Raw genomic sequence first — 24,979 nt, forward strand, 5'->3', positions numbered from 1 at the left:
GGAATCAAAGTGTGTTGAATCGGTTTTCAACTAGTGGTTTAAACCCGCCAAGGCCTGGTTCTTGATAATTTACCTCGACTTCGTCTCGGTAAAATTATCAAGAACCAAGCCTCGTTGGGATTAAACCACTAGTTGAAAACCTCTTCACCACACATTGATTCCCTTATTTATAACTTCTATGATATGTTTGTTTAGAAAAAAACAGTCGGAAGCAAAAGAAATTGATTCCTGAGACTTTAAAGGAACTCTTCCTAAGAACAGGGCACTGACAGAAGTGGGTAGGTTTTGACCCATAGCTCAAGCAAAAATAGTGAAATACGACAATCGATCAAGATTTTCAGTCTCATAAAGACACATTTAAAGCAGCACTGATACAGGCGCTTGACATAATAATAATGTGCCGTTGATCATTACTAATTCACTTTTTAAAAACATGAATACACACAGATCAAGGCAAAAGCTTTATAGAAAATGTATTACCAAAGTAAGCAAAGTCGTAAGTGGTGACATTGACAAATAGAAAGGATACCCCGAGTTGCAAGATCCCCCTACACCTCCACTGGGTTCAATGGGCAGGGGGGACAGGTGTCATGCGCTAGGGTAGTGCCAGGATGGGTAAGTGATGTGTAATGTGTCTCATAGCCTCTTGTTCACTGTCAATCTTAACCCTCCTACTCTTAGTGCCATGGAGTTGACCAACTACACATTTTAAACCATTCAAATTCTCTGGTTGTGAATTGTGGAAAATCTAATGACACAGAACTATCTGTGTACTGTGTAGATACTTACACCACATCAAATTGAAGGGTGGCGTTTTATCTATCGTTCAAAACCAGGGTTGATGTTATTGAAGGGTCAGACAGTAGGAGGGTTGACCGTGTGCTGTATTCAAAACCACAGTGGATGATATTGAAGGGTAAGACAGTAGGAGGGTTGACCGTGTACTGTGTAGATGCATTCACCACATTAAATTGAAGGGTGGCATAGTTTATCCATCATTCAAAACCACAGTGGATGATATTAAACGGTCAGACAGTGGGAGGGTTGACTGTGTACTGTGTAGATGCATCATTCAAAGCCATAGTGGATGTTGATGATGAATGGTCAGACAGTAGGGGGGTTAAATGTGTACTGTATAAAAGCATTCGCCACATGACACCCCAATTGCAAGCTGACATAGTTTATCCATCATTCAATACACAGTGGATGATATTGAATGGACAAACAGAAGAGGGTTACATAAAATTAAAACAATTCCTACACACAATCAGAAACTGATCCAGGATCTTGCAGTACAGGAGGGAAATATTCACAGTAAGTTTTTAGAGCCAGTGGATGGGGTGGTGGATTGCATCAGTAGTCCTCGTCAGAGTCAGAGTCCATCACTCGTCTTCTCTCAAACTAGTAAAAGAGGGAGAAAAAATATAAATATATTTAAGTCTTCAATCATCATAACGTCTTGAAAGCGCACAAACAAGCTACTGAGTACAGTTGAAAATGCACAAAGCACATACATGTACAAATAGTACACAGAAAGAAAGCACACTGAACATGGAGGACATGAAAAGCACAACAACATTATAAAATGCACAAAGTTACAAGGATGGAGGGAGTGAGCTCAGAGAGTTATTGACTGTCTCTTGAAGTAGGGGACTGGACTGTTTCTAAGTAGAGCAGTTTTACATGAAACTTCATGAAAAGTTCTTTTAGATCTAAAGATTCATAGAATGTGAGCTTTTGGACTTGACAAACCATTCATTAAATTTATTTGAGTTGTATGATTTCCAGATCCTGCATTAATCCAGTGACTTTTCCCTCCCCTGGTTAGTGAGTAAATGACTTAGTTGAATTTCTACCCTACGCATCACTTCTAATGGGTTAAATATAATTAAGATCAAATTCAAAACATTCATACAATAAACCATTCAAAATTCTCCAGATTGCACAGTAGAGTTTTTAAAACAAACATAAACATCAAGTAAATATTATTCCAAGGACCTTGTTCACTGATGTCACTCTTAGTTTACTGCGCTAAGTGATGTAATGGGAGACTTTCACGACGCTTGGTGGCAGCAGACTTACCAGGTCAAATCCATTGTTCTCGGTAATGTGCACATGCTCAGAACTACGTAAACAACGGAAGTTTACCTGGTAAGTCTGCTGCCACCTAGTGCCTTGAAGTCTCCCATTGGATACTGCATTTCTGACAGTTGTACAGAGAAGCAATGGTTTCCCTTTTTCTTTTGCAGAATGGTAATCAAACTGTGACGTCATCAGAACTAAGGTCTATTCAATGTGCTTTGGACAATATTGCAAAATTTGGGTCCCTTCCCTGATGTTAAAAATGCTGGGGTGAATACTGATAGTCATGGTTATACTTACATTAATTTTAGTTTTTCTTTGTGTTTGAACGCTGACTTTCGCTAGAAGACCTTTTAGTTGGTCTTCACTGACCTACAAATTAAAACATACAGGAGCATGAACATTTTATTTATTATTTTATTTCTCTCCACATGTTCAATAAAATTACATGCAAAAGAGGTATAAACAAGCCTTTTGTGGATAAGGCAAGACTGATTGAGGAAAATGAACATTTTCCTGTAACCAAAAGTTGAAGTCAGTCGAAGAAAAAACAAAATTCAAAAAAAGGAACTACATGTACAGCGGCAAACATCTGCTTTGGGAAATATTTCCAAATTTAGCTGTTTTCTCTACCAATGACTTAAACCAAAAACTTTATTAAAAATGGTTCAAATTTCTATAAAAGGCTGTTTTCAAATGATGTTTTCTCCTTAAGGGCACCTCTAACAGTTTAAAGCCATTGGACACTTCGTGTATCACAACTTATATATAAATAAACAAACCGGTGAAAATTTAGGCTCATTCGGTCATCGGAGTCGTGAGAAAATAAAGGGAAAACCCAACCTTGTTTTCGCACGTTTCGCTGTGTCATGACATGTGTTTAAAGTAAACCCGTAATTCTCGATATCGAGAATTGATAACTGTTTTAATGTTTTCTCAAAAAGTAAAGCATTTCATGGAATAATATTTTAAGAGAAGTCTGTCACCATTACCTTGTGTAAACCCTGTAAGTTATTTGTAAATCTGTGAATTTTTTTTCTGTTCCGAAAGTGTATAATGGCTTTAAACACATGTCATGACATGACGAAATGTGCGGAAACAAGGGTGTTTTTTTCCCCGTAATTTTCTGCTGACTCCGATGACCAATTGAGCCTAAGGTGGGCCTTTGGACAATACTGTTTACCGAAAGTGTCCAATGGCTTTAAATGTAGACAACCATTTTGGTAAATGTGAGTAATTGAATTTCATGTTTTCCTTTCCCATTTTCAACTCAACGGCAAAACAGATGTTGTTTTCTTTTTTCATCGGGTTTCGCAGTATGAGCGACGACCGGAAGCCTGCCTGATCAATCACCTCATGAAGAATTTATACAGTGGACGTTTATGCTTGGTATCACCAATCCATCTTGCATGTTGACTCGCAGGATCGGTGCAAATCAGGACGGAAGATTAAGGTTACGAGCGAGCAAGGAATACTGGGAGACAACGGCGCAGCGAGATCATACACACCACTGAGAATGAGGTTGCTACTCACCCTTCCCGGTAGCTGTCCAGTCTGTGCCATTTGTATTAACATTCTCTCCACCATCTTGGCCTTATCCGGCTTCACTAAGGCGATACTGTTCACTGTCAGACATGGGCACAAAATAACAATTTATTTCATAAGTGTCGTGGCTGAGTGGTTAAAGCCATTGGACCCTTTCGGTACAGAAACAAACCAAAAAGTTCACAGATTTACAAATAATTTACAGGGTTTACAGAAGGTAATGGTGAAAGACTTCTCTTGAAATATTAGTCCATGAAATGCCTTACTTTTTGAGAAAACGGTAAAACAATATAAATTCTCGTTAGCGAGAATTACGGATTTATTTTAAACACATGTCATGACACGGCGAAACGCGCGGAAACAAGAGTAGGTTTTCCCGTTATTTTCTCCCGACTCCGATGAACGATTGAGCCTAAATTTTCACAGGTTTGTTGTTTTATATATAAGTTGTGATACACGAAGTATGGGACTTGGACAATACTGTTTACCGAAAGTGTATAATGGCTTTAAGAGCACCGAATTCGAACTCTGGTGTTTCTGATCAGCAGAGTGTAGGTTTGAATTACCAGCCGTGACACTTGTGTCCTAAAGCAAGACACTTACATGTAGCCATTGCTTCGTCCTTCGGATGGGACGTAAAGCTGTTGGTCCCATGTGTTGTGTAACGCATGTAAAAGAACCCAGTGCACTTTTCAAAAAGAGAAGGGGATCGCCCCGATGTTCCTTGCTGTGGCTGCTGTACGCGCCGTAGCACCTTGTAAACCCTTATAAGGTGCTAAATAATTGGGTCTCAAAATTCATCACTGCAATTACCTATCTTTCTGAAAGTTTGTATATACTCTCTCAGCACCTTGAGTAGCTTGTTTGGTAGATACGTGCGCTATATAAGACTTCAACATTATGAATATTCTTTTATATCAACTTCATATACACACACCCAACAGTGCAAATGCCCTTTACAGGATGGTGAATAGGAACAACAACGAAAAAAATGTTAAGTTTTAGTTGGACTGGAACAACACAAAGAGACCATGCAATCAGGTGGACATGGAAAAGCCAATCCATATGCAAAGCAACAGGTTTGAGTTGGGAGTGGAGCTGAGGTCCACAGAGGTGCTTTTATTATTATCTCGCAACTTCGACGACCAATTGAGCTCAAATTTTCACAGGTTTGTTATTTTATGCATATGTTGAGATACACCAAGTGAGAAGACTGGTCTTTGACAATTACCAAACAGTGTCCAGTGTCTTAACTGATTGATACACGAGTTGTGTTGTTGTCAAGTCCAAAGGTATGGACAAATCTGTGTGCCAGCGTTGATATCACTTGTTCATTTGATTAATTTGTTTTCAGCAAAAAAATCTAAAAATTATCATTTATGGTTCAACATCACAACGGTAACCTGGTATGCTTCTTTAAATAGACTTACATCTTGCTCTGGCATTCTGGTCCAGAACTTGAGTCAAGATGGAGTGCATCATTTCTTCTTGCCTGTAATTTAAACACAATAAACAGGGAGTATAAGATTGGTGACATGATCTTAAAGATTCCAATTGTAAATACTTGTTTTGTGAAAAATATATTAAATCTATGCAGGCCTACATCAGGCATGCAACTGTAACTTCACCAAAAAAAGAGGACAAAACAACACTTCAATGATTTTGTGTAGTATTTTTCAGTTTTTAATTGGCAAAACTGAGATTTGAAAAAGAGGCCTTTTTTTAATGATTTTTTTTTGTAAATGGAAAAGAGGGATATCATTTAACGGCCGCATCAAGAAAATACTTTAATCATAAAATGTGTCGCGCAGTCATTAAAAACAAGGGTCCTCTTCCTTCCCTTTTCTTTTTAAATAAGTTTTGTTTTATTCCATGTCTTTTCCAGCAGAGTCATAAAGAATGGTTCAAAGCATTGTTCATGTACCTTTTCTGGGCCTCTTGTTGTTTCTCCCTTGCATTTGGATCTTGTCCCTTCAGAGAAAGAAAAGAGAAATTGTTACTTCATTGATAAAATGGTAGACTATTCCACATTTAAGGCTTAATAAAAATTTTTAAAACAGTTGATTGTCCCCGCCTGCATCCTACTTAGGGGCTGCATCCTTTTCTTCATTTTGTTTTCTTTTCGATTTTTGGTTTTTCAATCCACTGGCCTAGGGACTTTTCCAAAATTTAATGTGATGCTCTCGATCACGTGTAACTGTCTGTTTCATTAAACAAAATTAATGAATGCCTACCATCAGCAAATCTTTTTAGTGAACTTTGCGGTGGGTTCAAACTGAAGAATTGCTGGCCTGTTTCATTTGAAATACTAAGCGACTGTCTTTTTTTTTTTTTAAGAACCTCATCCCATCCTCTTTTTAAAGGCAGTGGACACTATTGGTAATTATATTCAAGATAATTATTAGCATAAAACCTTACTTGGTAACGAGTAATAGGGAGCTGTTGGTGGTATAACACATTGTGAGAAACAGCTCCCTCTGAAGTGACATAGTTTTCGAGAAAGAAGTAATTTTCCACGAATTTGATTTCGAGACCTCAGGTTTAGAATTTGAGGTCTCGAAATCAACCATCTAACTAAATGCACACAACTTCGTGTGACAAGGGTGTTTTTTCTTTCATTATTACCTTGCAACTTCGACGACCAATTGAGCTCATATTTTCACAGGTGTGTTATTTTATGCATATGTTGAGATACACCAACTGAGAAGACTGGTGTTTGACAATTACCAATAGTGTACAATGTCTTTAAGTAAAATGAAGTTATGAACTAGTAATTAATTGCATGTATTAAAGTTAGTGGACACTTGGTAAGTACCCAAAATAATTATTATCATATTTCTTGATTACAAGTAATTGGGAGAGGTTGACGGTATAAAACATTGTGAGAAACGGCTCCCTCTGAATTTAACGTAGTTTTCAGGAAAGAAGGAATTTTTAAAATTCAACGAATTTGATTTCGAGACCTCAGATTTTGAACTTAAGGTTTTGTAATCAACCATCTGACATGTATGAATGATAGCGTGACCATGGTGCGACAAGGGTGTTTTTTCTTTCATTATTTAATTTATTTATATTATCTCACAACTGAACTTCATATTCCTTTGTCGGGTTGACATGTTTGAGTTCGACGACCGATTGAGAAACAAAGTCGAATTTTCACAGCACAGGTTTAATTTACTTAATCATACAGTTTATGCATATGTTGAGATACACTAAGGGTCTGTGAAGGGCCAATAGTGTCCAGTGTCTTAAACATTGCAAAAAAAAAGTGACGAGTGAGTTTGCAAGTTTAAATCATTACATTTATTATTTATTACCATTACGCACGCAATGGCATACGTCTTGCCTAGTTTCCGGACAGTAGAGACCCACATTTTAACTTCAGTATTCCCATCCAACAGACCAGTTTCTAGCTTAGGTTTACGTCAAATATTGACAAAAAAATCTAGGGCGATAACTGTACAATTAAACAAAAGAGAATGCTGATATTTACCCCTGCCCCATATTGTTGCTGTTGTAACTCTGCAAGTCGCCTTGCACGAATTTCTTCGAGATCGCTGTCCGCCATGATTGGTAGTTTGCCAATTTTAAAGTTGAGGGCGCTCTTTGCTGTCAGTGGGGGGCCGGGGGTGTAGCAGCTTGCACCACACTAAAATAGTCTCACTCACGGCACATAGTAACTAAAAGCTAAATATTAAAAAATGCTCACAAAATTAGTCTCTCAGCCTCTTGAAACTAAACCAAATATATTTTTGGACAACTAAACTTTGGATTTCTTTTCAGGTTTGTTTGCGGGTCAGCCGTTAGGAATATTTTGCAAATTACTCCCTGCAACATCCGGCCCCCCCCCCAAATAAGTTTTTCTTTCCAAAACCGACCGTACTGAGGCACTGGCAGTTGTTATAAGGCACCCGAACTCTCAAGCCAAAGGACCGACTTCAACATCTTTATCATCCCTCCTCAAAAGTTGCCGCACATTGATTACATAATGAGTTTGGTACGTGAATTGTTGCCTTTAGTACGGTGCACCCTTGATTTCAAGATTTTTATTTGTTTTCTATTATAATTATATATATTTGTATGCACGTCGCCCGACACACAAGGCCTGAAGACCAATTCAAGGTGACCGTTTCGAGAGGTGTGGGCTCCCGGTTTTTTGTTCAGAGGCCGTTGCCACCTACTCCTAGGGCTGAAACAGGGTTGCCCCTTTTACAGTCTATACGAATGTAGGCTTGGGTATCATCAGTCCGGAGCCTGATGGCCGGTAGTCGAGCAGAAAGCACTACTTCCCCAATTTTACGGGAGTAGTAAGGGTCACGACCGGGATTCGAGTCCACACACTGCTGGTCAAACACCAGAGCTTGAATCTGGTGCTCTTAACCACCCGGCCATGACACGCCACAAAAGATGTCAAAGGAACTAAAAAAATAAAAAATAATATATAAAAAATTAGACGTCACCAACAAACATATCATTCGCTTTCGACAAACAAAAGTAAACAAAACGATGACATTTAAGTGATAATTATTATGTTTATGCGAGAAGGAATCCAAACAGAATGAAAACAAAAAAGTAGTCGATTGACGGTGTCATTTTTTTAAAACTAATATTCAATTTTTATTATTTTGTATTCCTTAAAGACCCTGGACACTATTGGTATATTGTCAAAGACCAGTCTTCTCACTTGGTGTATATCAACATTTATGCATAAAATAACAAACCTGTGAAAATTAATTTGAGCTCGATCGGTCGTCGAAGTTGCGAGATAATAATGAAAGAAAAAACACCCTAGTCACACGAAATTGTGTGCTTTCAGATGCAAGTTGATTTCAAGACCTCGTCTAATTATGAGGTCTCGAAATCAAATTCGTGGAAAATTACTTCTTTCTACCGTTTAATACTTCAGTGGGAGCCGTTTCTCACGATGTTTTATACTCTCAACCTCTCCCCATTACTCGTTACCAAGTATTAAGGTTTTGTGCTCATAATTTTGAGTAATTACCAATAGTGTCCACTGCCTTTAACTATTCATTAGAATTGAATACATCACTTATAAATCACAATGGGTGTACAAATTCACCTCACGACCCTCACCAAATTAAGATAAAATTAATCAAGAATTGTTGTCTCTATAAATTAGACAAGATGGTGTTTTTTATCCAGGCATCAAACTCCGTAATTCGAGTATATACACCGGGTGCATCGGCTTCGGCGCACCCGTTGCCCCAGCTGGTTATTCCCGCTAGGTACCATCTGTTGTCACCCCCAAGGCAGTTAAGAGGGCCGCCACTGTCTCCCTTCAAAAGAAACAAACATAGAGTCAACAATAGCAAGTAGTTATACAGACCGCAAACAAAATATATATTGCATCAAGTTAACAATGTTTCAAATAATTGGCTATAGAAAAGCACAATGTAAAAACAAAATGTGAACATCACTGGGGGACAGCTTTGCATAACCATGATTGAGTTAGGTACAAGTTGGTATATAGCCTATACATCTGAAGGGAAAGGGTATGTTATACAGATTAAATTGTGTACAGCCTCCCCCACTCCGTCCAGAACGGGAAAAGGCAACCATGACTTGGCTTGCAGACTATACGTCTACATGTATATGGGAAAGGGTATGTAGTTATACCATGGAGGAAGGAAGAGAAGGAGCTCGAACGACCCGCAAAACCGCAGAGTAACAAAAGAATACCCTGACAATGCCCCTGTCTGACCAGTGGAAAAAGATAGGAGACCTCCAGCTAGACGGCCGATTAACGAGCAGGATTAGATCTCTTTGTACAGAAAGTGCGGTACCGCCGCTCTGCACCGTTGCCTTCGTGTAAAGTTGAATCATTGGAGACGACAAGAATTGTGAATAATACACGTTTTCATTTACCGTATGTGGTGTTTCACTGAAACATCATGGCATATTTTTTCATTTTTTGTGACTTTCCGGTCACTAGCGGTGGTTCAAAATTTGGGTATTAACACACGAGGGTGGTTGGTATTCAATTGTGTTTTTCGATTTGGTGAGCACAAGTGTACACAAATTTTATTAGGTCTCAAAAAAGTTGTTTTTCTGTATTATATCAATACGACATACGACACCATGGTTGAGTGAAGAACCAAGTTCGCACACGCAAACTCATATACGCCAGGTCGCCCATTGTCTGTATAAGGTATGTCTTTATATTAACGATCCGTTAAATAATCTATGCTGCAGCACCCTAGATAGCATGACCCTTGGTCAGATGTGACCCGGATTCTGGGTGACATAATTGTAGTACCTGGTCCATTTCCGGTTTAGGCTGACCCGGAAGCTGTTAAAAATGGGATTAGTTGCGTCAATTCAACTCACGTCTGGGTTATTTTTATATGCAGATTCCAGACCATACACACCCAATCCCCTCTGAACCCGTAACTGGATCAATTTGTCTGACTCTGGATTTTATTAGTGTATGCCTACAGCCAGGCCATTGCCACAAGCACGCGTTGACCATTGCCATGTCATCAGAGGCCATGATTTCACGATAGGATTAATCCTATCTCGAGGATGGGTTTAATCGTCCTATATCTATGGATACGGTATTTAATTCGTCCCAAGTCATAAGATTAGTCCTAATATAGGAAGAGTTTGGTGAAATCGACGGCTGTACGGCTGGACTCAGCCATTTCAACTCAGAGTAGTAAACTCTGCCGTTATTTCGTTTCAGAGCGCCCTAGAAGTTCAATCGCTTACCTGGCAGGAGTCGATTCCACCTTGCAGATAACCAGCGCAAATCATTCTTGGTGTAATATCGTCATTGTACACATCGTTACAGACTTTACTGTTAATCACTGGCACTGCTGCTTGCTTTAGAAGATCATCAAATCCGGTATCTACGGAGATTTGAAAATAACATTTCTAAAGAGGGGTATGTTTTTGGGGAGGAGATGCAGGTGGATGGAGTCCTATCTCTTAGCATTGCCTAGGACTAGTCCTAAGTTAGGACTACCTTTGTGAACTCCACCCCTGGTGGCGTGACGCATACGCGTTTTGCGTGCATATTATATTTATGTGCACAACTATTGGTCTCTATTATTGAGATCAATGCGTTTGCCAATACGCATGTGTGAATGTCACTACCATGATCGTGGGAAGGGCCAAATTATCTCGGCTTATTACCGTACCCTCAGTGAGACCCCATCCCGTCACCTCGCACATCTGCCCGTCTGAGAATCGCCGAGATTTCCCGGGAAGACAACCAGGAACCACGTGGTCAGTGATGATAGCCTCCTTGTCCAGTCGTAACAAGGCGATATCGTAATCGTACGTGTACCGGTCGTACTGTGGATGGAGGATGATGGTTCGAATATCGACGGCTTGCTCCTCGGAAGGCTCCGGGATGTCCAAGGCGTATCGACCGAGGATCAGACGGTAGGAGGTCGGCAGTGGCTCCCTGTGAGAAAAATAATCCCGCATCTGATTCATTTAAGACAGGTGAAGCTAGATTTTCATAGATGAGAGCAATAAGTTTTCAGGGTTTCTTAGTCGAGCCAGTTGGTCTAGTGGTAAGATTGCAGACTTTGATGTCAAGAGTTTCGATAAGACAAACGAAACAAAAAAATGTCATGTTTAATCGAAACTATGGACATGAATGAGTCTGAACAGAGTCTTACCACTCAACTGGCTCGACTGAGAAACCCAGTGAACTTATTATACTCACCTTTGAAAATCGGAAAGCTGAATTTATTTATTTTTATTTATTTTTCGAAACATTCTCAAATTTAAAAATTTTGAGTTTCTTCTTCTGGAGCCACATTCCATGATTCGTACCAAATTAGTTTGTTATGGTCAAAAATCTTTGGAAACTAAGTGAAAGTCTTGAAACTGTTTCTGCTGTAACTTTGGTTTGGGTGAGCTGAAAAAAGTGTTGGCGACTGTTTTGTCAGATGTTTTCCTGTTAACACTCAGGCACAAGTAGGCCTAGACAAATTTGTTTGAATTTTTGGAAGTGAGATGAGCACAAACAAAGACATTTATTCCAGACTTTCTGACTGGAATAAGATCTGGTATAAACTTACGGAGCGAAGCAATGAGCTGCACTGACGGCCCACATCGTGTTGATAAGCGTAGCCCCACACACCCTGCCGTAGGATAACTTACGAACCTGTACCTATTGGGGAAAAATACCAACGAAATTAATGAGGGGAAAAATTAAATATTTACAATTAGTATCGAAATTGCCATTCAAATCAACGAAATCCAAACGACACTGGAAGGTGAAAAAGTCTGACGTTTCGTAGATCACGTTTTGTTCGTCCAACTTTTAAATGACAATGATTTATTTTTTAATAAAAAAACAAATGGGTTGGTCTCTGATTACAAACTGTTGGGTTAACTTTAAAATCCCCTGTTCAGAGTGTTGTCGTTGCAGATGGTTACAGTCACAGGATTTCAAGATGTTGGGATGTAGCATTTATAAAGGACTTAAACAGAAACGGAGCTTAATAAATGACGTATCATGAGTGATGACGTCACGGGGCTTTTCGCGAGTCCTTCTGAAAAGCACCGGAGAGGGGCGGTCTTTACGAGTCATTAAAACTATGTTTCAGTCCGGTAGTTTTATCTGACGTTTTTTAATATATATTTTTTTTAATTAATACCTGCCAAGGCCAGGCCCCTGGAGTTGCTGGTCCACCACCGACTATATTAATAGATGCGAAGTCCGAATTGACAACAGGTAAACCACACGAAGGGTGGTTAACTGTAAAAACAGATATCAATATAAATTTTTGACAATCTTTGGAAATCTTAATTATGACGACTATGGAAACTGAAGTATTGAAATCAACCTGTCTGAATGTCTGAATCTTTAAGGCACTGGACACTATGAGTTATCAAAGACCAGTATTCTCACTTGGTATATATCCCAACATGCATATAACAACGAACCTGTAGAAATTTGGGCTCAATATGTCCTAACATTTCCAAGAGAGAATGAAAGAAAAACACCAATGCTATATTACTCTGTGTGCTTTCAGATGCAAATTAAAAGACTTCAGCTTAAATCTTTCGTTATTTGAGTGAGAACTTTCTCAAAAACTATGTTACTTCATAGCGAGCCGTTTCTCACAGCCGTTATACTATCAACAGCTCTCAATAGCTTGGGTTTTTATGCTAACAGTTTATTCGTACTATACCTGGGCATCCTGACTCGTCACTCCCATCGCGGCAGTCTTTGCGCCCGTCACACACGGCGCTCCGATTCAGGCAAGTCACGCTTGCTTCGCATTGGAACGTTGACTCTGGACAGTTGACTGTCAAAAGAGATGATGAAATTAGAAATGTGCTCTGAAATGTTAGGGACAATTCAGAATTGTCAAGGTTTAAAACTTTTGATTTTTTTCCCCGAAATAATTGAAAATCGAAATTCAGTTTTAGATGACAATTCCTAGAGGAAAAACACCATTGGGCAAGGATATTATTATTAAACAAACGACAAATAAGATACCCCAGCTGGCCAAGATCGTCAATTTCATTCCTGGTGACTAAACTACAAAGAAGGGGTGTATTTCTTATTGAATCATAGATTAATGGTAGGTCCATAGATTGGTAAATATACTTTACAAATAATTACTTGGTGACAGCACTGCAGATAAGTACAAACTTTTTGAGAAAGGCTTCCATTCGAAGTAATAATAATATAGTTCGGAAATTTTTTCACCAAAAATATATTTATTTCGAGCAACGACTCATGCATGAACCGTTGTTTCAGATTGCTGATAGTCTGTGGGTTGGTGTCCAACCGTGGATGCTGCAGCCATGAAATGCGGTTGGTATCCGCAGTCACCACGCTAAATGTGGATTGATTCGAACTTCTTGTGGGGAAGTTTTTTGCTGTTTTCTCAAAAACTATTCAGCTGAAAGTAAACTTGCGCATGTGACTTTTACTTAATCTTGATTTTATGGTTTTGCCATGAATCGGCAATAGGCTAACAAAAAAACAATCTATGAAAGTAAAAAGTAAAACATAAAGAATGTATACTGACACGACTGCTCTCGTTCGATGTAGGACACAGAAAACCCAGATCTTTGAACAGAACTGTCACTCTTAAATATCAACGTCATCTCATGTTGTGATGACGTCACTGGAGACGGTCCCTGGTTCCCGCAGTAGTAGCCAAGCACGGGAGCCAATGAGTTGGGACCATCGTGTACGATAAGTGCGTCATATCTGCAGTTGAGTTCGTCACCTTCTACGTCGAAGAGGTCAAAGGTGAGTTCTATTACCTGGACACAGTTATAAAAGTAAGAAGGGTTGGTGATCAAAATATTATTGTTTATAGAACATTCATATTTAAATGTTCTACATTTTGGGACCACTGATGCATGTCTCGGGTTTATTGTGTTTTAAATCATCAAGCCTATTGAGGACCACAGTGGAGATATTGTTTTTGACTGGTTGTGTGTTGTTATTCTCTCGGCAAACAGTGTCTAATTTTCTTGTTTTCTGTCTAATTGTTTATTTTGTAATTATTTGAACATTTTCTTTGCCTAATAAACCTAAAATCAAAAGAAATAAACAAATTCAAGATGAAAGTGAAAGCCTCTTTAACACCAAATACTAGCCTATGTTTATCCAAATTACCTTTAAATCCAAGGTTGGCGTATTTTCAACTTGTTTAATACGGAATGCTAATGTATTCTCCCTCAAACAGTCAACTATCCACTTTAATAAATAATTTTCCATTTATTATGTTATAATTTTCTATCCACCACCCACTCCCTCATCTATTCCACTTTTCCCTTTGTCTTTGCTCCATTTTACCAATTCCCACCCTCTCTATCTTGGATTACCCGTCTTACCGTTCCAACCGTCACAGTTATGACCCACTCGCAATCCGCGTCTTCCTGATACGGTAGCTTCTCGTCAAACCCCGGGCTGGTGATGACGCCCGATGGCCCCGCGCGATATTTCAGACTGTCGCAACCTGACGTGGCTAGTTCCGGAGGAGTTGGCGCTGGAAGTGAGAAACACAAATCATCACACACTCATAGATGCAATTTTAAGAATGCACTCTCACAATGTATCTATTTGTTAAAAATTGTTTGTTGCAGCTAAGATGTAATAGATGCTAAGATGGTTTATAGTGGCTCATTGCCTTCAGGTTTGGTACTTGAAGGCGTTATTGTTTAAAATGGAAATAATTATGTTTTAAAAGTAGAAAATAATTAATAAGTTTTAACTCTCCAAAATTGCGGACCTTGTTAGTTATAGCAATGACGGATCATTTCTGTCCCATGAGATATTTAAAATCACACATACTCACAAGGCGGGGGATTTATTTTGTAAGTCGCAAAGAATCCACTGAACGCCAAATTGTCATTCGAGACGAACGTAACGAATAGTTCGTTATCTGCTTCGACTGGGTCGGGGAGGTTTGAACCGCACAGCAGGGTTGGTGAAGGTCCGCCGATGTAGTCTGCCCATGGTCCGTGCACTACCACATAGTCTGCCATGCATAGGAAACTTGGCTCTATGTCCATGTATTCGAAAGTCAGAGTAATTATCTGTGAAACAATCAGTGCGGTAAATTATTTTCGAGCATACAAAACTAATATAATTTTACATAACCATTCTATTGGTCAAACGTTCCTCACAATGTTAATAATACTATCGTGAGCTGCCGCATATAGGCTTCCGTCATTATTTTTTACAAATAATTACCAAAGGCACCTTCCTTTAAAAAGTGAGGCGAAATATTTCCACTGTACTAATGACCACCACACATAAACCCGGAATCTATATAGTGAAAGTACAAACATGTATTGTGCTTCCTCGAGTGTGACTGAAACAAAGGTATTAATGAGATTGGACTTTACATTTTAGGCCGAGTAAAAAAAAAAACATGTTTCACGTCCGGGTTTTTCACAAAAAGGAGGAAGAGGGGCTTTTTATTTTTTATTTTTTGTTTCAAGATGGCCGCCATTCTTTGTTAAAATGTCAAATATCCATTGTTTTTTCTACTGCTGAAATACACAAAACATAAATGAAACAATTTAGTCGAGGCATTCAGACAAGACATTCAGATTGTTTTTGCTGAGATCATTTAAAATAACCCTATTTAAAAAAAAATTAAAAAAAATGTGCATACAAAAATAAAATAAAAAATAAAATAAAAAAGGAGGCGGCCTGTAAAAAGGAAGCGGGCGGGGACGCGAAACATGTTTTTTTTTTACTTTGCCTTAAGTATAAAGATTCGGGTTTCGGTCAGAATTACAAGTTCCTCTGGAACGAAATCCCGGCCTTGGTATGAAGTATGAGTGTTTTTTGGGGCAAACATTAGGCCTACACACGGAACGCCTATAGTACGCCAGCTTTGGATTTTGTTCAAGTGTGACTTATACTAACGATATTATTATCATTATCATTGGGAGAAAGTATCGGTTGGGATCCTTTCAACAAAAAAACATTACATTCTATAGAGCTGAGTTTGAATTCCGCAAATTTACAGGGTGGATTAAAAAACAAAAAATACCGACGGAAGCGTATTGCAGCCACATGAATAAAAACAAAACACCTCTCTAATCGTGTACGTACACGTTAACTCGTGTCGTGTACGTGCACGATTTAAAACAAACTTATCTTGGGGTACGTGCACGATACGGTATCGTGAATGTACCGCAAGATTCGAGATTGATTTTGATTATTATTCATGTGGTGGCAATACGCTTCCGTAAGAAACAATCTATTTTCTCAAGATAAATCCCCGGAAAGTTGCGAGTCTCACCCAGTCCGTTGGAGCTTGGATGTGCCAAGAACACAACGCGCTGTTTTCATACAGCGGGTTGGTTGCATTACCGTAGTTCATGGTAGACAGGGTGCCGGTTAAGGCAGTCAGTAGTCTCGGCCCGCCACACCGAGAGTCGATCGCATCAGCTGTGTGAGAGAAATCATAAATGCATGGAGTTAACAGGTTTATATATTTCGTAACCTGCAATCTTGGCCCTTTGTTTTGCATCATGTGCTCATGTTGTGTTTTTTTTTGTACTTCAATCAATTAATCAATCAAAGTTCAATTTTAGAGCGCCAAAATCAAAAGTTTTGTTATAAGGCGCTGAGACACAGTTGAACGATTAGTAAGCCTGCTGGATAAAACAAAGTGTACAGCTGAACGACATTTATGTCTAATTTATGTATATCCCACGAGGATTTGACAAACAATTGGCGGCCGATTTTCGATTACCTTATTTCATTTATTGCATCGGTCACCGGCGACCGAATTTTACATTGGCCATGAGTTAAGGGTGTAATGACAACAAATGTCTTCATTTAACAATGTCCTTTGGGACTTTCGAAGGGCAGCGCAGAAATTACATAATTACAGATTTAATGGTTAATGCAAATTCAATGGATTCTATGTACCCTTCTCTTACATTAAAGACCCCGGACACTATTGGTAATTGTCAAAGACTAGTCTTCTCACTTGATGTATCTCAACATAAGCATAAAATAACAAACCTGTGAAAATTTGAGCTCAGTTGGTCGTCGAAGATGCGAGGCAACTATGAAAGAAAAAAAACACCCTTTTGTCAAACGAAGTTGTGTGCTTTCAGATGCTTGATTTCGAGACCTCAAGTTCTAAATCTGAGGTCTCGTAATCAAATTCGTGGAAAATTACTTCTTTCTCGAAAACTACGTCACTTCAGAGGGAGCCGTTTCTCACAGTGTTGTATAGTATCAACCTCTCCCCATTACTAATTTTTGTTACCATAAGGTTTTATGCTATAATAACTATTTTGAGTAGTTACCAATAGTGTCCACTGCCTTTAAATCAAAGTAAAGATAAAGAGGAAAGCTTGGCAAAAGGAACTACAAACTGCCATAACAAATAAATTTCCACTGGACACAAGATGGATACAAAATATCTAGTCAATATTGCACATTACGTAAACCTATACTTACCAGTTACGCCCAATGTAATGAGAGCAAATACTACACGCCACACACTGAGGTAATTCAATCGCTCCATTGTTTTAATGTTCTTCCTCCCTGACCTATTTCCTTACTCCAGTGTTGATTAAGGTTGCTTTAACGTAAGATAAGACTTGAGAGGAGACTAAGCTGCATTTGGTGGAGCTCTATTCACGGAAGATCTTGTGCATTCCTTTGAGATGCATAGAAACCCTAAAAGTTCCCAAATTAAAAGGTTGGCATAATATTAAAAACACCAGACGGATGTTGGTTGTTTTTTAAACGGATTATTTATAGTGGGAATACAACATGTGTAGATTATTAATTATACATATAAGTGGATTGTGGCACAGATAGAGATTGGAATATTTACTTACGTAATTAGGTATAGGCCTAAATAAATGGATTTTTCATGCGAAATTTTCCAATGAAGTCAGATTTTTTAAAATAAAACAATTTCATTTCACCATCGGTTAATTGGTAAAGCTGTGTGATAAATAATAAAAATATAATATCTAAGTCGTATAAAGCCCATGCATCTCTCTGTGTGTGTGTGTATGTTATTGGATCTCCTCCCTGGATACCGCATCAAACCTCGCCAAATTTACACGGAATAAAGACGCTGACTTCGTCTTGACACTCATCTATTTTTTTAACAAAATCCGTTGAGAATTGACAGATTTATGAGCAAAAAACCACAAAAATTGCCATTTGCGCGCCGTTTTAACTGTTGCTATGGGCAGCGCGCGCGTACAATGCAAGCGTGCGTACAGTACAGTGGCTGCGCGCTCCCATAGCCTCATTTTGGGTAAGAATTATGACGTCATTCATAAATATTAAGAGAGGCGTATATTATGGGACGGGATCATGGAGAACGGAGGCAGGCTTTAGAGCACGTGGGACGGGGACCGGGAAGGGGAAGGGGCGGGGAAAGGGCACATTTTATTTAACTGTTGCTATGGGACGGGATCATGGAGAACGGAGTCAGACATAAGAGCACGTGGGACGGGGAGAGGAAGTAGGGGAACGGGGTAATGGCACCTTTTATTAATCTGGGACGAGGAGAGGATCAGAAGGGGCAGGGGGACGGGGGAGCGGCCCCTTTTATTTAACTGTTGCTATGGGACGGGATCATGGAGAACGGAGTCAGACATTAGAGCACATGGGTCGGGGAGAGAGAAGGGGAAGGGGGACGGGGAAACGGCACCTTACATTTAACTATTGCTATGGGACGGGATCATGGAGAATCATCTTCTTTCATTAGTAGAGCACGTGGGACGGGGAGAGGCAGCGGGACGGGGGAACGACACCTTTATAGCACGTGGGACGGGGAGAGGGAGGGGCAGTGGGACGGAGGAACGGCACCTTTTATTAAACTTTTGCTACGGGACGGGATCATGGAGCGGGCTTTAGAGCACGTGGGACAGGGAGAGACAGGGGACGGGGGAACGGCACCTTTAACGCAGCTCCATTTTTTCAGGACACATGCATCCGTCCTCAAGCAAACTGAATAGAACACGCCTTACATTAAAGTTTACACATGGGGACATTCATTTTTATTTTAAAACTCGCGACAGCTACACCTCTTTTGTTACCCCTTCCCCCCTCCACAAACACACGACCTTTTTGGGTAGTAAAACATGCCTTAAACGTTTATGCATTTTGGACATTCATTGCACATGACAAATTGTTTTTAAGCTTTGGTTAACAAAATTAATTCGACTGACAAATAACGCAAAACGGGAAAAACAGGACGATAAAATAATGATCAGGACGCAGGACGAAAACAAAATTACGTGGCTGGGGAAATAATACGGGACAGGAAAACAGAAAAGGGACTACTAAATGATACGGGACAGGAACAAAAATAAACTGAACGGGAAAAAATAAACGAAACAGAGTACAACCAAGGACAGGGTAATTGGTATTGTGACGTCACTCTTTGCTTAGCAACAAAGATTGATACAAAGTTAAGATCAATCTTAGTGCTTTGTGAATTTGAAACAGCGCGGAAACCTAGCGGGACCCGCGCGTAGCGCGGGTTTCCCGCTAGTCTATACAAAACAAGCTTTCAGTGCGCTTAATACATTATAATGTGCTCATAAGGCTTGTACTGCTTAGCGTAGAGCTTGATCATGAGTGCAGTCGAGGAAAGTCGCCTATGGTAAGGGAATGGCTTTAAGACGACTTTGTGTACACACGTCTGTGGCTATAATTGAACTGGGTTTTTTGCAGACCCGTTTGCTTCTGTACTTTAGTAAGACGAAAAGTGAACCGAATCAATAACTAGTATTACTGTGGAGTCATGTATCATTCGGCAAAACCTTCATTACTATTTTTAGACCTTATACCATTTTGAGCAAGGACAATGATACAGACCAGCCTTGATTGCCTCATCAGAGACATGGAGCGTAACCTGTCTAACTATTAATAGGCTTAACAAAAAAATTCCCACCACGTCTATTTTGTCTAAACAAGTTCCACTCCGTTGCATTAAAGGCACTGGATATTATTGGTTATTGTCAAAGACCAGTCTTCTTACGGTCTCCCACTTATTAGTGTATCTCACTCAACATATTATGCATATAATAACCAACCTGTGTAAATTTGAGCTTTCATTATTAACGGTGTCAGCAAACGCAAACTCGAGCGGAAGTAATTGCAATTAGTGCGCTCGTCGTCAATTATTACCGATGTGGACTATACGAGTTGACAGCAGATGCCATTTTGGACTATCTGTGTAATTTCAACTGAGACTTCACGGACCCTCACTCCTTTGCCGTCATAAAATCGAACCAGTACTTTTGCTGAATTCCAGAATGAATGTTATTCAAGTTTTGAGTTTTCTTCTGGGTCTCGGTTGTGAAAGTATACTGGCAGATATCTGCCAGCAAAAGAACTGCCAGCATGGAAACTGCCCTCCCGATTGGCGCAAAGACGAAGAGTCATGTTACTTCATAACGGAGAAGATGACTTGGAACAACGCAAAGAGTCTTTGTTCCGAGTATGGAGCCACGCTTGGTATCCCAAACTCACAATCGGAACAGGAGTTTATTTGGGAATTCTTTCTGCAAAATATTCAGGATACCCCAACTCCGGATCTCTGGATTGGATTTATCAACACGAAGGGAAATTGGGATGATGCACGTCGTAGTGATGCGAGCGGGTCCTATGAAAACTGGGCGGCAGGACAACCGGATGGCTTTGCTTACTACGTTTGCCCTGCAATGTGGGCTGTACATGACGGCAAGTGGGATGATCAATATTGCTTTAACGACCTAAACGCAGTCTGTGAGCTCCCCGTACCTGTCACCAACACCCCGTTATTCTGCCTGTACACCGGTGATGATGGTCGCCTTAATTCTCAGTAAGTTAGTGTCTCGAGTCATGCAGGAAGGCTGCTCAAAATCACACCCTGACATTGATCATCCATGTCTGCTGGAGGGAATGTGGTGTGCCAGCTCAAACACAACCCGTTATGATGCGGCTACTAAAGGAGACATCAAGGAAGAGGAGAAATGCCACTTTTTGTCCCACATTTCATTGAACAGAAAAACAGAATGACGCGTCCCTTGACTTCAAGTGACTCTCTGTTGTGTGGATGTTCGAGGATTGTGAATGCATGTCTCGATGTATTGTGACTACTTGTCTCGATGTATCGTGAATGCATGTCTCGATGTATCATGACTGCCTGTCTGTCTGTCTGTCTGTCTGTCTGTCTGTCTGTCTGTCTGTCTGTCTGTCTTTCTGTCTGTCTGTCTGTCTGTCTGTCTGTCTCGGTGTATCGTGAATGCATGTCTCGATATATCGTGAATGCATGTCTCGATGTACACAGTTAAAACGCTGTTTAAAATATGGTTGTTTAGAATAACATTGTTTAAACCATTAAACAACGTTGTTCAACTGCACGCCATTATGGTTAAACAACCGCTGTTTAAAACGCAACTGAATCCAATAGAAAATAAGTTAAACAACTTTGTTTAATCTGACGTCATAGGGCACGTGCCTGTCGTTGTTTAAACAACGTTGTTTAAATTGACGTAATATATAAGGCGGCAAGCGCGTCCTGACGTCACGCGATTTTCCCGCCGACGCTACAACTTTTAATACTCTTGATAGAATGGCGGACGACGTGGTGCGGGGTGTCTTACAGTCCTGGGGATTTCCAGGTTTAATTGACACATTTAGAGGTAAGTTTTTAAAGTTTGGATGTGATAAAGTTACAGCGATAATTAAAAAGAAGTTGTTGAAAATAGACCGGCAGAAATAGTTAGGCCTACGTAGGCTAACAACACGTATAGGCCCTGTTGTGAACTTAATCGTTAACGTTTTAGTCATCAGGCTTTTTTTTTTGCCAGACGGAAACCTCCCGGCCTCGGGCGAAACTGTCATAATCATTCTCGCCTACAAAATTACTGCATCTCAGGCACTAACTTATATAAAGTAGGCTACGTGTAGGTACCTCCGTGGTTGTAATTTTTTGGCATATTTTAATAATTAAAATTATTATAGGGCCTAACTAAAAATAAAATAACTTTGCGCGGTCACTAACTTAATGTTCAAAGGTCATGAAGTTATTCCCCGGGGCCGGCTATAGGCCTACAGCTACATCACCCGCGTCGCGTCCGGCCGTACATTGACTATGCTTCAAGACCAGGGAACAGATTTCTTTCGCAAATTTCCCGTGCATGTTTCGCATGATTTTAGTGATACTTCTCACCCAACACCAAGTTAACTGAAAGATTATTCCTTTAGCATTCAGAGTTATTTGGGTATGGAGTAATTCAACCTAGAAAAACCCCGAAATATTGATGAAAATCAGACACTGTTTTCTCGAACTTCGATAAACATTCCACTGGATAAAACATGGCCGAGTGGCAACGATCGTCGTAGCTTGGCTCCGATCCAATGCAGTCATCTAACGTACGTGTATACGTCACGATGTATATTTAGATAGATGAGGTCACTGGCTTCAAAAAAGTCTCTCTTGGTGGCGCTTTTGCGATGTGCTTGGGGCGACCATCGCGGATTCAAAAGGGGCGACTTTTATCTTAGGAATTTATTTCCAAACATTTTTTGATAATTATGACAAAAACATGGCTCAGAAATCGTCTGTTTTTACACCTTTGTTAATCTTTTGACGAAAAGGTAAGACCATAGCAAGTTTAATCAAGATTTAGGCAACCTAAAACTACAGAAAAAAAAAAAAAAAAAAAAAAATAATGTTAAATGTTAAATATTTTTGGGGGTTATGATTATGTTGGGTGTCAATTTACACAAAATGAGACTTTACTCAATATTCCTCATTTCGTCGGAGCGGGTTGCAAACAGTGAGTCACATCACATACGCGTATATTCAAAGCACTTTTTGAGAACCCATGCATGTATTACCGGCAAGCTACGGTACATGAAGCTGGTGTAGGTTATACATGGTTTTGATTTTTCATGCCATATTTCACAACCGATATTACTGAAAGATTTGAACAAGCTGTTTTAGAACCTGTGTATTTACTTACAACTTACAGTATATGAAACTGGTGTAGACTACATGTACACGTACACGTACACGTATTTGATTTTTCATGCCATTTTTCAGCTGATAACTTTGAAAAAAAATAGAAAAAACTTTTTGAGAACCCTTGTTTTATTTTACGGTACATGAAGAAGCTAGGGTATGGTACATGTTTTGATTTTTCATGCTATTTTTCAAAGTTAATTTGGTAGATTAGAACAACCTCTTTGTAGAACCCTTTACATACATGTAATAATAATAATGATAATAATACTGGGTTCTTACATAGCGCATTACGCTTATTGCTTTTTTTTTTACAGCATGTTATACTTTGTGCAGCTAGTTTATTTATTCAGAGCTTTTGATATTCTTTTCAGATAATTATATTGGTGGAGACAGTTTTGGACTACTGGATGCAGAAACAATTAAGGAGCTTATCCCCCAAATTGGGATTAGGCTTCGGTTTACTGAGTCTTACAAGACGTACCAGAAGAGAAACAAAGACAACACCAGTGGTAATGACAAGTCCACTAATGACGATCACACTGATGGTAAAGACCAAGCAGCTGCAGATTCTGATTCAGTGAGTTTGACATGCTTCAAGTGTTACAAGTCAGTCAATGGATTACAAGCCCTATTTCAACATCACAGATATATTCACAACATTCACTCAAATTCCTCAACAAATATAATATGCCCTGTCTGCCATTTGTCATATGGGTTGTATAAAACATATAAGAGACATGTACTGCTTCATCATCAAAGAGCTCAGGTTGAGAATGGTGAAGCTGCTGATGCTTTCGTTTATGAGCCCGACTTTGATGCTGCTGATTATGATGTGCAGGAGGGAGTTAATTCAGAAGGCAACATATCTGATAACGACTCTGACGAGGGCGATAATGGTGAAAAATTTGATGATGTTAAGTACTGTTTGGTAGCCTTCATATCAAGTATGAAGAAAAAAGGTGTTCCTACATCCAGCATTGAATTTATGACCAGAAACATGGAAGACCTAATGACCAAGGGTGTTTGTCATGCACAGAAGACGATATGTACCCTTCATGAAAAATACAATAATGGTAGCCTTGATGATTATTCATTTGAGGAGGCATTTCAAGGGTGTACAGTGATCAGCAAGCCATTTGATGAATTGAATTCAGAGTACAAACAAATTCAGTATCTTATGAGAAACGGATATCTCGTATTACCAGTAGAACAAATTTTGGGGTATATCTACAAACCACAGCTGACTAAAACTGGACGAATGCAGCAGGTTAGACAACAAGAATCATTCCAGTGTGTTCCTTTCAAAAAATTGTGTCAGACTTATCTCCAACAGCCAGGAATGATGAAAGCGATTTTGTCTCATGAAAAAGAGGGAAGTGAAAGTGTTCTTGAGTCCTACAGAGATGGAGAATTTTTCAAGAAGGAATTTGCTGAGGAAAACGAGAACATTTTCCCAGTTGTTTTGTATTGTGATGATTTCGAACCAGCAAACCCCCTAGGTTCAAGAAGAGGACAGCATAAATTGTGTGCATTTTATATTCAGTTCCTCAATATTCCAAGGAAGCTTCAGAGTAGTCTTGACAATATCTTGCTTGCTGCCCTGGCAAAATCTAAACTAGTCAGCAAATATGGCATTGACTCCATTCTTAAGGTTTTGGTCAATGACTTGCAAGAAATGTATACTGATGGTATTCATGTTAACAGTCCTGGTGAATATCAAGGTCTTGTAAAGCCAAAGCTGTTTCAGATTTGTGGAGACAATCTTGGTCTCCATCTTGTCATGGGCTTCTCTTGTGGGTTCACTGCAAACTATCCTTGCAGGAGGTGTAAAGCCCCCAGAGGAACATGCCAGGAGCAAGAGGAAGAACAACGGAATCTTCTGAGAA

General features: G+C 39.5%; 2 protein-coding genes across 2 annotated transcripts; both read right to left on the bottom strand.

The window, feature by feature from the left end:
* Nucleotides 1-128: 128 nt before the first annotated feature.
* Nucleotides 129-7,226, bottom strand: LOC117289687 (programmed cell death protein 5-like). The gene is made up of 6 exons (XM_033770921.1): nt 7,121-7,226; nt 5,552-5,598; nt 5,058-5,119; nt 3,616-3,707; nt 2,383-2,454; nt 129-1,401 (listed from the first exon to the last, which is right to left on the bottom strand). Exons 1-6 carry the CDS (start codon nt 7,193-7,195, stop codon nt 1,354-1,356), a joined length of 396 nt encoding a protein of 131 aa, XP_033626812.1. The 5' UTR covers nt 7,196-7,226; the 3' UTR covers nt 129-1,353.
* A 1,390-nt stretch (nt 7,227-8,616) lies between these two features.
* LOC117288980 (suppressor of tumorigenicity 14 protein-like) lies at nt 8,617-17,633 on the bottom strand. The gene is made up of 11 exons (XM_033769858.1): nt 17,567-17,633; nt 16,392-16,540; nt 14,931-15,171; nt 14,467-14,621; nt 13,650-13,890; nt 12,801-12,917; nt 12,264-12,364; nt 11,682-11,773; nt 10,788-11,056; nt 10,357-10,496; nt 8,617-8,924 (listed from the first exon to the last, which is right to left on the bottom strand). Exons 1-11 carry the CDS (start codon nt 17,631-17,633, stop codon nt 8,757-8,759), a joined length of 1,740 nt encoding a protein of 579 aa, XP_033625749.1. The 3' UTR covers nt 8,617-8,756.
* Nucleotides 17,634-24,979: the final 7,346 nt, after the last annotated feature.

Source organism: Asterias rubens, chromosome 4 (assembly GCF_902459465.1).
Source record: "Asterias rubens chromosome 4, eAstRub1.3, whole genome shotgun sequence".
Classification (NCBI taxonomy): domain Eukaryota; kingdom Metazoa; phylum Echinodermata; class Asteroidea; order Forcipulatida; family Asteriidae; genus Asterias; species Asterias rubens.